Source organism: Mastigoproctus giganteus, chromosome 14 (genome assembly GCF_048544385.1).
Source record: "Mastigoproctus giganteus isolate SK-2022 chromosome 14, ASM4854438v1, whole genome shotgun sequence".
Lineage (NCBI taxonomy): Eukaryota > Metazoa > Arthropoda > Arachnida > Uropygi > Thelyphonidae > Mastigoproctus > Mastigoproctus giganteus.
In genome coordinates, this window is record NC_143588.1 from 10,484,001 (window position 1) to 10,500,615 (window position 16,615).

Sequence of the window (16,615 nt, forward strand, 5' to 3'; positions counted from 1 at the left end):
AAAAATTCCTATACATCATTGACAATACACCATGAGCTACTCTTGCAACCCATCTGCACTGCTCAGAGAGCTTCATATCTGCCTGCACAACCACCCCCAGGTCCCTTTCATTCTCTACCACTGTCAGTGTAGTACCACAGAGTTGATACGTTGCTCTGGGATTGCTGTTTCCCATGTGTTGTACTTTACATTTGTCAATGTTAAACTTCATTTGCCACCTCTCAGCCCATCTGCTAAACCTTTCCAGATCCTGTTGCAGCAGCATAGTGTCAGTAGTGTCCTTGACAAACATGCCTACCTTTGTATCGTCTTCAAACTTGGACATTAAGCTTGATATACCATCATCAATATCATTTATGAATACAGAAAACAATAATGGACCCAACACTGAGCCCTGAGGGACTCCACTAATAACATTAGTCCACGATGAGCAGTGTCCATTGATTACCACATCCTTTGTGGATGTGGTAATCAATCTGTCTTCTCCCCCACAGCCACCCCTTTATCCACAGCAGCAATTTTCCTCCAACGTTGCACTGCTCCAATTTGTGCAGCAGTCTTCCATGTGAAACAGTATCAAAAGCCTTTCTAAGATCCAAGTATATAATATCAAAGTTATTCCCTGCATCCAGTTCCTTTGTGACTGCATCATAGTATCCAATCAAATTGGTCAAGCAAGACTTCCCCTTAACAAAACCATGCTGTGTCCGCGCTATAACTGAAGTCTTGTCTAAATGATCCTGCAGTGCTTCTTTAACTAGTGCCTCCATTAATTTTCCTGGAACAGAAGTTAAACTCACAGGTCTATAATTACTTGTGTCAGCCTTTGATCTTCCTTTGTGAATTGGGGTTACATTTGCACATCTCCAGTCTGTGGGTACCTCCCCTGAGTCCAAAGAAGCTTTCATAATTATGGCTAAAATTGTTTTTACCATTTACGCCTAATGGTAGTTACCTCTTTGAGTGAATCCCACTTCAGCACACTGTGATCACTGTCACCTAGTGGTTCCTTTATCTGCACATTCTTGATGCATGAAGAATCACTACTGATAATCACATCAGGAGTATAACTCCCTCTAGTTGCTTCCTGAAAATGCTGCTTTAAAAAACAATCATCCAATAAATCCACAAATTCCAGTCAATATCCAGGAAATTAAAATCCCCCATTATAAGGCACTCTAATTTATTGGCCCACTCTATTTCTCTGCACAATTTCTCATTATACTCATCAGATTCATTTGGCATATATACACCTACTCTCATTTTTCCTTTCCCAATGCTTATGTCACACCAAACAGACTCAACATTGCATTGTCCACCCACATCAATTGGATGCACTTCCTTAGATTTTGTGTTTCTTAACTAACAGCATAACCCCTCCTCCCTTCCTGTCCTGTCTATCCTTTCTGTACACAGCCGACCAGGCTAGCCGAGTGGGTAAAGTAACTGCCCGGCAACCCAAAGGTCGCGGGTTTGATTCCCGCCTCGGGCTTGGATCAAAGTACTGCAAAAACCTTGGGAGGTGCAATATGGCCACAGAAGCCGATGCGCCAACAACTACCAAATCAAAAAAAAAAAAAAAAAATCTTTCTGTACACATTGTACTCCCCAAATTCCAGTTCTGCACTGCTTATGTCTGTGTGACACCATGTCTCTGATATCCCAACAATATCTGCCTTTGATGTCTTGACTAGCACTTCCAGCTCATCAAATTTATTAACTATATTCCTAGCATTGGTGTACATGCAAGTATACATGCACCTGTTTCTACTCTTAGTTACCCTAACACAGCCCATGTATTTACTTGTTCCACTATGACTCTCAGTAGTCCTAGAAATTCCCATTGCCTTGCTTTCCAGGCTGCTGCTCAATTGCATTATAATAGAAGTAGTGCTTGAATCACTTTTACCTCTGCCAGCAGCTACTGTTAATCTATGAGTCTGCGTATCCCCCCCCCCAAGCTAGCAGTTTTCCGACCACTTACCACTGCCTCGATAGCATAAGCACATATTCTTGCATCCTTTCTACTTAAGTGTATCTCATCGCTGTAGAGGCAGTCTCTCCTGTTAATAATCACAGACCAGGCTGAGAAAAATTCTACCCCTTGAGCCTTGCACAGTCTCTCCAGGGCCGTATAGATCGACAAGGCTCTCATCATATACTTCCTCCTATCATGTCTGGGTAGAATTGCAAACACTTTCGAATTCAACCCTAACTCTCGCCTTTTTTTCAGCATTGTCTTTTACTTGTTAAGTAATTGTGCCCGTCTCCTACTCTTAATATCATTAGTGACAACGTGTACAACAATATCACCCTTTGTGCCCTGAACGTATGATATCTGCCCAACATCATCAACCTTTGCCCCTGGCGGACATACACTGGTCCTGTTCCATCTATCCTTTTTGCACAATATGTTCCCTGTTTCCCTTACAATATAGTCACCAACAACAACTAGTTCCTTTGGGACTAGTACATTCTGTCTTTGGGGTTTCCGCTGCATTGCGTGATGTTCAAGTGCAAGCTCTGGCATTGATGTGGGCAGCTGAGAGCTTGATGGACCCTCAATTTAAATCCTTTGAGGGCATCCACCTTGTCCTTCACGCTCTCATATAAGCCAATAACAATGCCGAGTTGGAACCTGATTTCCTCGCACTCCTTACATCACGTACATACAAAGATATTCCCTTTGGCAGTATCATGTCCTGTTCCTGATTGCTCCACAAACATCAAACAAGCAGTCCATATCAATAGACTGTGATTCAGAGGACAACCCTCCCCCTCAGTTCTACCCTGAGCAACCGCACTTCCACTAGTTTAAGCCTTTTGCTTTGCTGCTCTGGTCTGAGTCATGATTTATATTCAAGTTTAATCAGATTCCAATACAAAATATAACCCTAAACCCATATCCCAATGCAGTTATAACACTATATATATGAATTTCGGTATCGAATATTATCTCCGAGTTATGTTATATGACTTTCTTATCTCCTGTCATCTTATATGTATTAATTTATGATGTTACATTTGTAATAGCTAGGTCGCTATATTATTTAGTAAAAAGTACAATTCAATTGACAATTAAATTTAGTAAGATTAATAAATTTTACTAATTAATTGATACTACTATACTCGCTATCTAGTTTTCCGTTAAACCTTACGCTATCTAGTTTTCCGTTAGACCTTACGGTAGCACACATTCTATCTTATAACAATGGCGACAAGTTACGAACGGTTAATCTAAGGTCACGAGGTTTTATTTACTTTCTAAATTGCGCTATCTAAATTCAAAATAAACCACGGACCTTGACTAGGTCTATAAGCTACTTATAGAAAATAATTTAATATAACAATTAATTCAATAAAGCGGCTAAGTATAATTAAAAACTTTTTGTTCGCGGAAGCTGCAAAACCTGTCCACATGTGGATTTGATACCCTTACCCACACTAAGGAATAACCTACAAAATCTCTATCTAAATTCAATTTAAACTAAAGTATTGTTACTAGGAATATAAAGCAACTCTAAAAAATAAATTAATATTCCAATTTAAGTCAATAAAAAAGCAAAAACTTCCCTATTTTCTGGAGCCATAAAAACTTCGCATGTTCACATGTACTGTCGCACCCACTCCATACTTATAGCTAATGGAAGTTTAACAAATGTAAAAAATTGCATATGGGAAGCAGTAATCCCAGAGTAACATATCAACTGTGCAGGCAGATATGAAGTTTTTTGAGCAGTACAGACAGCCTTCAAGAGTAGCTCATGGTGTCTTGTCAATTATATACAGGAATTTTTCTAGCAGGGATAAGCAGGTGATTATCCCCTTGTATAAGGCAATGGTCAGTCCTCACCTTGAGTACTGTATGCAGGTCTGGAGGCCTCATTTTAAGAAGGATGTAGAGCTGTTGGAATAAGTACAGAGAAGGGCAACAAGACTGATGAAGGAACAAAGGGGTGTTCTTATGAAGAAAGGCTTAGGTTTTGCAAATTACAGTGTCTGGAAACTAGGCACCGGCGAGGTGATCTGATAGAGGTGTATAAAGCCTTGAATGGTTTGAGCATGCTCAATTCTGATGGGATTCTTCCTCTAGCACAGAATAATTGCCCGAGAGGGCATAAATTCAAATTGAAGAAAGACAGTTGTAGGAAAAATGTGCCGAAGTTTGCTTGCTTTCTTGTATCATGTGCCTTTGCTAATGCTAACAATATAACTAGATATAACTATAGTTATTATCATCAACGTGTTGAAGGCCAGGCTTTGGCATGTTTTCGATAGGAGGATAGTGGAGTGGATTAAGGTGCCACGAAACCTCCTTATGTGAAAGAGGGAGGACAGTGGGATTCTTCGTGCAAGGCCCTTCTTTTACAGGTTTCTCAGGTGTAATTTTAAATATATTTTAAATTCTATTGCTCTTAAAGAAGTCTCAACGATAATTGTACATAACTATCGTTGGGATATAACTATCTCAACGATAATTGTACGTAACTAACAATAGTTGCACATAACTTATAGCTAATATAGTAAAGAATGGAAACATTTAAATTAAAATTTTTCAGCAAAGACTGTCTTTGTCTCTCAAGAAAGTGTATGGTCTTTTTCAAATCCTTTGAAGCCTTTTACGTCCTTGTAGGCATATTTTCTTCCATGCGCCATTTAAACAACTATTCATCAATATTCAAAGTGTATATAATTGAATTTTATATTTTTAGCATTAGCAGTGCCGTTTGATGCACAAAAGCAAGCTTATACAGCATCAGCAAAAAAAAAACCACAATGTCCCCCATTTCACTTATTCATTTCGTCCAATAGTTTGTGAGTTCTTCCTTCAGTTTATTTAAATTGTCAACTTCCACATCAACAGATGAAAGATTATTCCAACAATTAATGATCCATTGGCTAAAGGGAAACTTCCACACACACACTTATTCTGCAGCCATCCTTCCTAATTTGAATTTGTGCTCCCTTGTATGTGTGGTTTGAGCAAGAGAAAGAATCCCATCAGCATTGAGTTTGCTCAATCCATTCAAAGCCTTAAACACCTCAATCTGATCATCTCACAGGTGGCTAGTTTGCAGAACTGAAGCCTTTCTTGGTAAGAGCACCCTTTATTCTGCTCGCCAATTTCGTTACCCTTCTCTGTATTCATTCCAACAGCTCCACATTCTTCCTAAAATGAGGCCTCGAGACTTGTATGCAGTAATAATATCTTTATAATTCTATATCTATATTTATAATATTAATGTATCTATGTAATTTAATTATCTGTAATATCTATAGTATTATTTAACATCTGTAATTTAAAATCTTTATTTTTTAATTTCTTTATTATATCTATTTATTGCACATTGCATCCAGTGGTTTGAGTTTTTATTTGCTATCTGTAGATGATAACCTTCATTACAGTAATATATATATATATTTTTATAGCTCATTCAATTGTTGTTGAAAATGGTACATTCATGTGGAATAGTGAAGAAGCTCCAGTATTAAAAGGCATCAATCTTCATATACCTCAGGGATATTTGGTAGCTGTAGTAGGGCAGATTGGTTCAGGAAAATCTTCCCTCTTGTCAGCACTGCTTGGGGACATGGATAAAATTGAAGGTGAAGTGAATGTAAAAGTAAGTTATATCTTTTCTTTCTTGTGGCCAGCCTTCTGTCTCCTGAATATTTTTAATATGATGAAAATTGTATTTTTAAAGTTATTTCATTGACAACAAATTTATTTACAGATTCTTTTGAAAATTGGCCTTCTGGTATACGTATGTATTTGATGATATGTTGTTGTGCAAATGTTAATTTGACCTCCAATATTTGAGATCACAGCGCGTGAATTTTTAAGTTCTTAGTTTGTTTCATCACTTTTACTATATATATTTTAAAAGTGCACCACGTCATTCATTATAATTATTTCAGATTTTAACACATCTATTTTGTATAGAAATGGTTTAAAGCTGTGTAACAGCTTTAAACCATTTCTATGTTAGGACTGACAAGACTGACATTAGTCTTAACACGGTCACCTTAGATTTTTTCCTAAAACTAAACTCATAAATCTTTCCTAATGTTTTTTTTTTTTTTTACATGAAAACCCCAAACACGAGAGGTATTAGAACCTACAGTACTTAGTACCGTGCTTGGGTTGGAGGTTGAGAAGATGAGAGATAATATTTGTTAACATTAGACTTGAACTTCTGTAGACTGTAGTTTTCAGGAAATACATATAAAGGAAGGTTGTTCCAGAAAATGGTAGTTGAATGAATAAATGAGGAAGATGAAAAGTTCGTGTTCGGACTGTTTTGAAACAGTGAGTGGGAATTATAGAAGCCAATTCAGAAGAACAGTGCCATGGAAGTATCTGTAGAAAAGGCAAGCAGCAGAAACATTACATCTATGAGACAGCGAGTGGAGAGACTCTGTTATAGATGAGTCATTAACTAACCTAACTGCCCTCTTCTGAATGGAATCTACAATCCTTAGAGAGGTTTTGGGGACACCACCCCAGATGTGGGAAAAAAATTCCATGGTAGGGTGGATTTGCGATTTGTACAGAGTGACCAGCTGTTTGGAAGAAAAGGAAGAAACCAAGTTTTTTAGATGCAGAGGAAGTAATATTTGTAATGTGCTTGGCTAGGAGAGATTGGAAGTCAGGGTAATCCACAAAAGAGATATATCAACTTGCCTAGAAATCAGAATGTCACCAAAGATAAGCATAGCAGCAGAAGAATCCTTTTTTGTGAGATATAACACAAGACTGAGTGTTATAAGGATTGAAATCAACTAAGTTGTCTTTGCCCCACTGGAGAATTACCTGGAGATCAACATTTAAGGAATTGGTCACGGATATTCAACAAGTTTAAGCTGATTGAGTAGGGCAAGGTTTCTCAAAGTGGAAAGTGGAATGCAATGTGCTGTCAGAAAAACTATGGGTAGGATTTCCAGTCAGTGTAAGGCCATTAATATACAAGAGGAAAAGAGTGGAGGAAGAACTGAACCTTGGAGGACACTAGCATTAGTGGAGAAGTTAGAAGACACAGAGCCATCTACCATCACCCTCAGTGAACAATCAGAGAGAGAAAACTGGATACCCAATTACAAAAAACAGTTGGCAAACCATAAGACGGAAGCTTGTTAAGAAGACCTTTATGCCAAACACAATCTAAAGGCTTTGATATGTATGAGCAACTGCTTTTGTTTCTCCGAACTTTTCCATTCAATTTGTCCATAAATGGGTAACACAAGCCAGAATATCACCAGTGGATCGACACTGACGGAATCCATACTGGCGATCATGGATCAGACAGAAGGTTTATAGGTAGTTTAAGAGTTGGCAGTTAATTGATTTCTCCATTACTTTAGAAAGAGTAGAAGTAATTGCAATGGGATGATAATTGGATGGGAGGGATTTGTCACCCTTTTTAGGAAATGGCTGTATAAGAGCAAATTTCCAAGCAGAAGGAAAAATGCCTTTGGAATAAGAAAGGGAAAAAAGGTGGCAAAGAATAGGAGTAAGTTCAGGAGTGCACAGGTTTTGAGAACAAGTGGAGAAATACCATCAGGTTTACTTAGCATCAAGATTCATCAAAATCCTTCTGACATCCTTTTGACGGAAGACCACAGGAGGCATTGAATGGAGCGTGTTGGGAATGGTGGGATGTGTTTTACCAAGATCATTAATACATGAGTTGGAAGAAAAGTGTAAAGTGTGTTTAGGGTCAAGCGGCACCAGGGGTTTCCCCCATCTCCGCGTAGTTTACATTGTGGGTGAACCAGTTGACTGGAAAAGCCAGAGATTCAAAAGTGTATGGACTTTGTATATGTGTGATGCCTTGTATCGTTGTTCATCTGGTCATTTAGCCGCCAGACCCCCTACTGAGGTCTGACGTCCCACTTTCGCCCAGTTGGAAGAAAAATGGGATGCTAGCAGGTCAGCTTTATCCTTGGCTGAAGTGACTACAGAACCATCTGGTTTGGACAGAGGTGGGCAAAAGTTGCGGCCAACAGGTTTGGCAAGAGACCAGAATGATTGATTACCATTAGGGCAAGAAGCAAGTTTTTTACTCTTAGCCTGTTCAAACTCTAGTTTGGACTGATTAATTAGCATTAGTAGAGGCATATGATGCAAGAAAGTAAGCTTATGCAGCATCAGCTAGAAAAAAAAAAAAAAACCCCTTCCACTTCACCCCTCCGTTTGTTTGATACCTGTCCAGCTGAGCCTTAAATTTATTTAGGCTATCAACTTCCACAACAAGGGATGGAAGTCTGTTCCACCAACCAACTACCTGCTGGCTAAAGGCAAATTTAGGACATCTATCCTACATCTGTCTTTCCTCAATTTGAATTTTTGCCCTCTCAGGTGATTATTCTGAGCAAGAAGCAGAATCCCATCAGCATTGAGCATGCTCAAACCATTATTAACCATTAACCATTCAAGTCTTTATACACCTCAATCAGATCACGTCGCAGGTGCCTAGTCTCCAGACACTAATTTGCAAAACTTAAGCTTTTTCGTAAGAGCAACCCATTGTTCCATTTACTAATCTTGTTACCCTTCTCTGTACTCGTTCCAGCAGTTCTACCTCCTTCTTGAAATGAGGCCTCCAGACCTGTATACAGTACTCAAGGTGTGGCCTGACGATTGCCTTATACAAGGGAATAACACCTCTTTATCCCTGCTAGAAAAATTCCTGTATATCATTGATAAGACACCATGAGCTACTCTTGCCGCCTGTCTGCACTGCTCAGAGAACTTCATATCTGCCTGCACAAATTACCTCCAGTAATAACTGCTTTACAATTTGTGCAAGCTTTGGTGTAGGCAATAAAATGAAACTGAAGAATTAGAAACAAGCCAATTGCGATATGCAACATTGTTCTCTTGAACAGCCTTAGCACATTTATTGGAAAACCAAGGTTTAAATAAAGGTCGAGATTTTAAAGTGGAGTGTGGGATAAAGGATTCCATTCCTGCAAGAATAATTTCACTGACACGATCTGGGCAAATGTTTACATCAGAAGTTTTGTTAACAGTAATCTGACCAACCTAGTAATCTACAACAGTCATCTACCACCTAGTACTGCCTGGTAACATAGAGGGGCAGCATTCCTCCATATGCCGACCGGGCTAGCCGGGTGGGTAAAGTGCCTGCCTGGCAACCCAAAGGTCGCGGGTTCGATTCCCGCCTCGGGCTTGGATCAATGTACTGCAAAAACCTTGGGAGGTGCATTATGGCCACAGAAGCCTATGCGCCAACGACTACCAAAAAAAAAAAAAAAAATTCCTCCATATGGTGTGGGCCCCACAACTGGACCCCTGCTTACGTTGGTTCACCCCTGGATGGTCACCCACCATGTACTTGTGCATGGAGGTTATACCCAGGATTACTAACAGTCCCACCATCGTGAAGGTGCAAGCAGAGGATTTGGTTGTTATAGACCATCTGGACTTTGTTGAAATTGGGTCCACTTGACTTGAGTGTCACCCGAATATCAGTTCCATCAGGGTTATAGACTCCCAGGTAGCAAGTACAGCTTGTCTGGCATATCTGAGAGAATGTTTTAGACAACCTCAAGGACCTAAACAAGAAAGGTTTAAGATCTGCAAATTACAGTTTCTTGAAACTAGGCACCTGCGAGGTGATATAATTGAGGTGTATAATGGCTTGAGCACACTGAATTCTGATGGGATTCTTCTTCTTGCTCAGATTACTCACCTGACGGGGTATAGATTCAAATTGAGCAAATACAATTGTAGAATAGATATGTGGAAATTCGTCTTTACCCAACGGATGATTGATAGTTGGAACAAACTTCTATATGTTGTAGTGGAGGTCAGCGACTTTTAAGTTCAAGGCAGAATTAGACAGACATTGGGAGTGAACGGATAGGGGAAATGGGAAGTGTTTTTTTTTTTTTTTTTTTTGTCTGATGCTATATAAACTTGCTTTCTCGCATCATATGCCCTACTAATGTTAATGCTAATAAGCTGATTAAGAAAGTTAACCTACTCGTGAATAAATTTAATTTAAATAAATGATTCTTAATAGAAATAAACAGCTATATTATGAAGCTCATCCACATATATACAAACGTTACTGGAAGTGGTATTATATTTGACAAATTAAAGGATTAATTAAAAAAAGATTAAGGTAATACTCCAGAATCTGGTTACCCCTCCGTACTTCGACTAAAAGTCAGGAAGAAGGCAGTGATTAGCAGGTGCCACTCGCTGCTTTCCCTTGTCTTCCTCAGCCACACATTATACGGAAGTGTCATGTGACATCCCAATACACTGCAGCCTAAATAAAGAAAAGCAGAAACGGCAGTGCAGAACATAAAATACATGAAAATAAATACAAATTAAAAACAACTCCATTTTTGCTTGAATCCCTCCCGAAGTCGTGTAATAACCTAACCTTTTGTCACTAAATAAAAATGACCACTTCAATACAAAGAAAACTCACCTCGTGAATCCGAGCCTTCGCCAACGACCGTTTTTTTTTTTTGTTTTTTTTTTTGTTTAAATTCCTCCTGAAGTCAAGAAAAAACCTAACCCTTTGTTACTGAACAAAAATGTCTGCTTCAATACAAAGAAAGCTCACCTCATCAGTCCTTGCATGCCGGCCAGTATACTTCACAAATCCCATTGATAAAAGCCATACTAATATCACTGCTGCAAGAGTACCTACAATGGGACATAAACTCTGTGAGGTAGGAGCCGACTAACGATCGACTGTTCTTGATGGCAGTAGCTGTTTAATATCACACCACAATCCCTCTATACTATTGTCGTTGTTAGCACCAGTTTCAGGATCGCTGAAGGCAAGCGAGTGGTTAACAGCTATTTGCTAAAACCCTTCCTCATCTAGATCAGTGGTTTTCAACCTTTTTATAATAACAGCACCCCCTAAGTAATTTATTTTATTTTGCGTCACTCCTACTCAATTTTCTGCCTGTTAGATCCAATTCTCTCTCTCTTTGTATGTATCCGTGTGTGTATATATATAAATATAAATAATATTAACAATAAATAATGTTATATGATATTTATTACAATAATATAATTATAAAAATTACATTTTCATAATACAAATTATATATATACAGTATATAATTTTATTCTTTATATAGAGGCACTAAGTAAACATCAATTATAGATCACCACAAAATTAAAAAGATACTGTACACCTTTTTATAATGAAATAACCATATAAATTAAATAATAATAAGTTTAAGTAACTTAAACCCAAATTACACGGTACCCCTGGAGTGTTGTTGCAGCACTCTAAGGTGCCGTGACACCCCAGTTGAAAACCACTGATCTAGACTTCCAGTAAACCGACACTGTATTACTATCAGGTAAAATGGAAGTCTTAATGATGTCTAGGAGGACTTCTTTACTCCGATTTTCAACAACCCCGAAATGCAAATTTTTAAAAACAATTGAGTTTTTTTTTTTTCTTGAATCCCTCACGAAGTCACATAAAAATCTAACCTTTTTTCACTATACAACAGTGGCAACTTCAATACAAAGAAAATTCAAAACTCACCTTGTGAGTCCTGGCCATGGCCAACGACAGCTTTTTTGCTATAATCCCTCCTGAAATTATAGCAGAAAAAATATCCAAGAGTAACATAATGGTGATAGCAAACAACATGCTAAGCAAAAGAATAACATCACATGGCACCACAGAAAAATATCCAACAGCATAAGCATATGGCAGCACAGAAAAATATCCAACAACACCAGCACAATGGCAATGCCTAACAACATGTGCAAATAATAATTTCACATTTTCCCTCTGATTTCCCTTTGATTGGAATCTACATCCAATCAAACATTCAGAAAGACAAATTACACATTCATAGTAATCGCCCAATCACAGACCTCAACAGTACAACACTCCGTTCTACGACGATGCCCATGACGCTGAGACTAGGATTACTAATGCTTCGTAAGAAAGGACTTGAAATATCAACAGAATACTACGAATTTGATAGGTGGAATAAGATCAGGGTATATCTGCCAGGGACAAAAGTTGATGTTGTAGAGCAGATATCTTTTATGTGCACAAAAGGTAATATCATTGTACACTTTGGCACCAATGACATTAAGTGTGGGAAATCTGCAGATTTACTTAACAAGTACATGTCAATGTTGAAAAAAAAAAAAAAAGGTGCAAATTAGGATTAAATTTGAAAGATGATAGGAGGGAGTATATGATGAGAGCCTTGTCAATCAATTCGGCCATGGAGAAATTGTGCATGGCTCATGTGGTAGAATTTTTCTCAGCATGGTCTGTGCTTGTTAACAATAGTAATTGCTTCTACAGGATTGGAATACACTTAAATAGAAATGGTGCAAGAATATTTACTGATGCTATCGAGGCAATATTAGGTGGATCAGAAAACTGCTATCTTGGAGGTATTCGCAGACTAATAGATTAACAGTATTTGGAGGCATCAGTGAAAGTGATTCTTGTACTGCTTTTATTAGAATGAGCAGCAGCCTGGAAAGCAAGATGCTGGAGATTACTAGGATTGCTGGGAGTTATGGAACAAGTAAATACATGGGCTGAGTAAGAATAGGTGCATATATACTTGCATGTACATCAATGCTAGAAGTATAGTAAATAAATTTGATGACTTTTGATGAATTTGCAGGTCAAGACATCAAAGGCAGATATAGTTGAGATATCAGAGATGTGGTGTCACACAATGCAGAATTAGAATTTGTGGATGCAATGTGTACAGATAGAAAGGGAGGAGGGGTTATGCTGTTAGTTAAGAAACACAAAATCTAAGGAAGCGCATACAGTTGACATAGATGGACAGTGCAATATTGAGTCAGTTTGGTGTGACATAAGCACTGGGAAAGCAAAAATGAGAGTAGGAGTGTGTTATAGGCCTAATGATGCTGATGAGTACAATGAACATTTATACAAAGAAATAGTGGGCAAGTAAATCAGTGTCTTATAAAGGGGGATTTTAATTTTCCAAATGGTGACTGGAACTTGTGGGTTTGTCACTTCAAAGGCTTTTGTGGATTTATTGGATGATTGTATTCTACAGAAGCATCTTAGAGAGGTAACCAGAGGGAATAACACACTTGATCTGATTATCAGCAGTGATTATTCATGCATTAAGAATTTACAGATAAAGGCACCACTGAGTGGCAGTGATCACAGTGTACTGATGTGGGATTTACTTAAAAGATGTAACTCCCATCAGGGGTAAGGTGAAGGTTTTTGCTTTTGTAAAGGTGACCACATTGGTTTCAGAGATTTTTTAAATTGTATACCGTGGGACCAACTGATGATGTTAACAACTGCAAATTCTAAATGGGAAGCATTAAAGGAAATAATCTTGGACGTTACTAGGTTTTTTTGTTCTAACTAAAAAAGACTGTTCTAGGTTTAGGCCCAAGTGGATGTCAGATGGGCATATCAGTGCAATAAAGGCTGCAGATTATGGGAGGGCTGCTGTGGTGGAGCATTTTTTGGAGGAGAACCATCAAATCTCTTCTGGCGAAGTTGTTATCGTCGACCGTGCGCGCACACTGATTTCGGCACCGCAAGTGGCTCGAGAGATTGCGAATTTCTCCTCTGAGAGTAACACTAGTAATAGAGACGGGAGTCCCCATTCATCCACTCTTTGAAGCTGTGGTTCTTGGATGGGATGAATGGTTCCACCTGGCACATTCCCAAGCCATTTACTGTTCCAGTGCACACATATGGAGAATACTGCCTATGCTGCTGTAGAAACACGTGCTGTGAACCATGAGCCTGGCGATATTTAAGGATGTACTCTGAGGAGGCAGATGCCTCTGAAAACTTTGGTTTTTTATCGCTTTTATCTACACTGTTTTATTTTGTTGTATTTTATTTTTATTGTACAGGTATCTTGTTTTATCTTGTGTAATTGTACTATTCATTTTACTTATTTTATTTCATTTTATTATTATTTTCTTAACGACTCTAATTTATTTTATTTTATTTAATAAAAGTTCATAACGGTTGGTGTACGATCGTGCAGTCATTATGAATATTCCCAACCCCAGAGGCCTATTTAAAGAATCATGGGAGTGTGATTTTTTTTTGTGTGAACCCCAAACACAACAGGTATTAGAACCTATAGTACTTAGTACCGTGCTTGGGTTTGAGGTTGAGAAGACAAAAGAAGATATTTGTTGACATTGGACTTGAACTTCTGTAGATTGTAATTTTCAGGAAATACGTATGAAGGAAGGTTGTTCCAGAAAAGGGCAGTTGAATGAATAAATGAGGAAGATGAAAAGTTGGTTCTGTGGGTTTGAAATTGGACAGTAAATGGATGTTGGCTGGTGGCAGCACGAGTTCAGACTGTTTTGAAAGAGAGAGCGGGAATTATAGAAGCCAGTTCAGAAGAACAGTGCCCATGGAAGTATCTGTAGAAGAGGCATGCAGCAGAAACAGTACGTCTATGAGAAAGCGAGTGAAGAGACTCTGTTAGAGATGAATCATTAATTAACCTAACTGCCCTCTTCTGAATGGAATCAAGAAGCCTGAGCGAGGTTTTGGGGGCACCACCCCAGATGTGGGAACAATATTCCATGGCAGGGCGGATTTGCGATTTATACAGAGTGAGCAGCTGTTTGGAAGAAAAGTAAAAAGAGCGAATGAGAAAACCAAGTTTTTTATATGCAGATGAAGCAATATTTGTAAGGTGCTTGTGTCAAGAGAGATTAGAAGTCAGGGTAATCCCCAAAAGAGATATATTATTTTGCCTAGAAATCGGAGTGTCATTAAAGATAAGCATAGGAGCAGAAGAATCCTTTTTGCGAGATATAAGACAAGACTGAGTTTTAGAAGGGTTGAAATCAACTAAGTTGTCTTTGCCCCACTGGGGAATTACCTGAAGATCGGCATTTAAGGAATTGGTAGCAGATTTTCGAGAAGTTGAAGCTGATTGAGCAGGACAAGGTTTCTCAAAATGGAAAGTGGAATGAAATGTGCTATCATCGGCAAAACTATGGATAGGATTTCCAGTCAATGTAAGAAGGTCATTAATATACAAGAGGAAAAGAGTGAGGGAAAGAACTGAACCTTGGAGGACACCGGCATTAGTGGAGAAGTTAGAAGACAGAGCCATCTTCCATCACCCTTAGTGAGCGATCAGAGAGAAAACTGAATAACCAATTATTAAAAACAGTTGGCAAACCCATAACGTGGAAGCTTGTTTAGAAGACCTTTATGCCAAAGATGATCAAAAGCCTTTGAGATGTCAAGAGCAACTACTTGTGTTTCACTGAACCTTTCCATTGAATTAGTCCATAAATGGGTAACATAAGCCAGAATATCACCAGTGGATCGACACTGACAGAATCCATACTGGCGATCGTTGATCAGACGGAAGGTTTCTAGGTAGTTTAATATTTGGCGGTTAATTGATTTTTCCATTACTTTTGAAAGAGTAGAAGTAATTGCAATGGGACGATAATTGGATATGAGGGATTTGTCACCCTATTTAGGAACTGGCTGGATATGAGCAAATTTCCAAGCAGAAGGAAAAACGCCTTTGGAATAAGAAAGTGAAAAAAGGCGGCAAAGAATAGGAGTAAGTTCAGGAGCACAGATTTTGAGAACAAGTGGAGAAATAACATCAGGACCTGGAGCTTTCTTAGCCTCGAGATTCGTCAAAATCCTTCTGACATCCTTTTGACGGACGACCACAGGAGGCATTGAATGGAGCGTGTTGGGAATGGTGGGAGGTGTTTTACCAAGATCATTAATACATGAGCTGGAAGAAAAATGGGATGCTAGCAGGTCAGCTTTATCCTTGGCTGAAGTGACAACAGAACCATCTGGTTTGGACAGAGGTGGGCGCAGAAATGGGCAAAAGTTGAGGCCAGTAGCTTTGGCAAGAGACCAGAATGCTCGGCTACCATTAGGGCAAGAAGCAAGTTTTCTACTCTTAGCCTGTTCAAACTCCAGTTTGGACTGATTAATAACTGCTTTACAATTGTTGCGAGCTTTGGCGTAGGCAGAAAATGAAACTGAAGAATTAGAAACAAGCCAATTACGATATGCAACATTCTTCTCTTGAACAGCCTTAGCACATTTATTGGAAAACCAAGGTTTAGATAAAGGACGAGATTTTAAAGTGGAGTGTGGGATAAAGGATTCCATTCCTGCAAGAATAATTTCAGTGATACGATCTGAGCAAATGTTGACATCCGAAGTTTTGAAACAGTAATCCGACCAAGGAAAAGAAGTCTCGCAGGTCATCCTATTTTGCATTCTTGTATTGCCAAACAATATGAGGTTGGGAATAGCCATGAGATAAAGATTCCATTGGAGAAGAGACAATCACCAAGTTGTGATCTGAAGTGCCTAAAGGACCTCTCACTTCGACCGTGTACTTAGAAGGGTTGCTTGTGAGAAAAAGATCAAGCGTATTGGCTGTATGATTAGGATTGTCCGGTATTCTTGTAGGTAAATGAACAATCTGTGCTAGGTCATTAGTAATTGCAAAAGCCTCAGCATCTGGACCTGCTTGGTCGGTGTGACTAGAAAACGTAAGCCAGCTGGAGTTGTGAACATTAAAATCACCAAGGAAAATTACCTCGCTGTTA

The 16,615-nt window shown here is 38.7% G+C and overlaps 1 protein-coding gene across 3 annotated transcripts in view; it reads left to right on the forward strand.

Moving 5' to 3' along the window:
• LOC150074975 (ATP-binding cassette sub-family C member 1-like) overlaps positions 1 to 16,615 on the forward strand; it is an 889,139-nt gene that overhangs the window by 471,148 nt on the left and 401,376 nt on the right. For all 3 annotated transcript variants that reach the window (XM_090388347.1, XM_090388349.1, XM_090388348.1), the window contains one exon: positions 5,431 to 5,624. In XM_090388347.1, the coding sequence (XP_090244473.1) occupies positions 5,431 to 5,624 (194 nt within the window). The remainder of the gene's footprint in view (positions 1 to 5,430; positions 5,625 to 16,615) is intronic.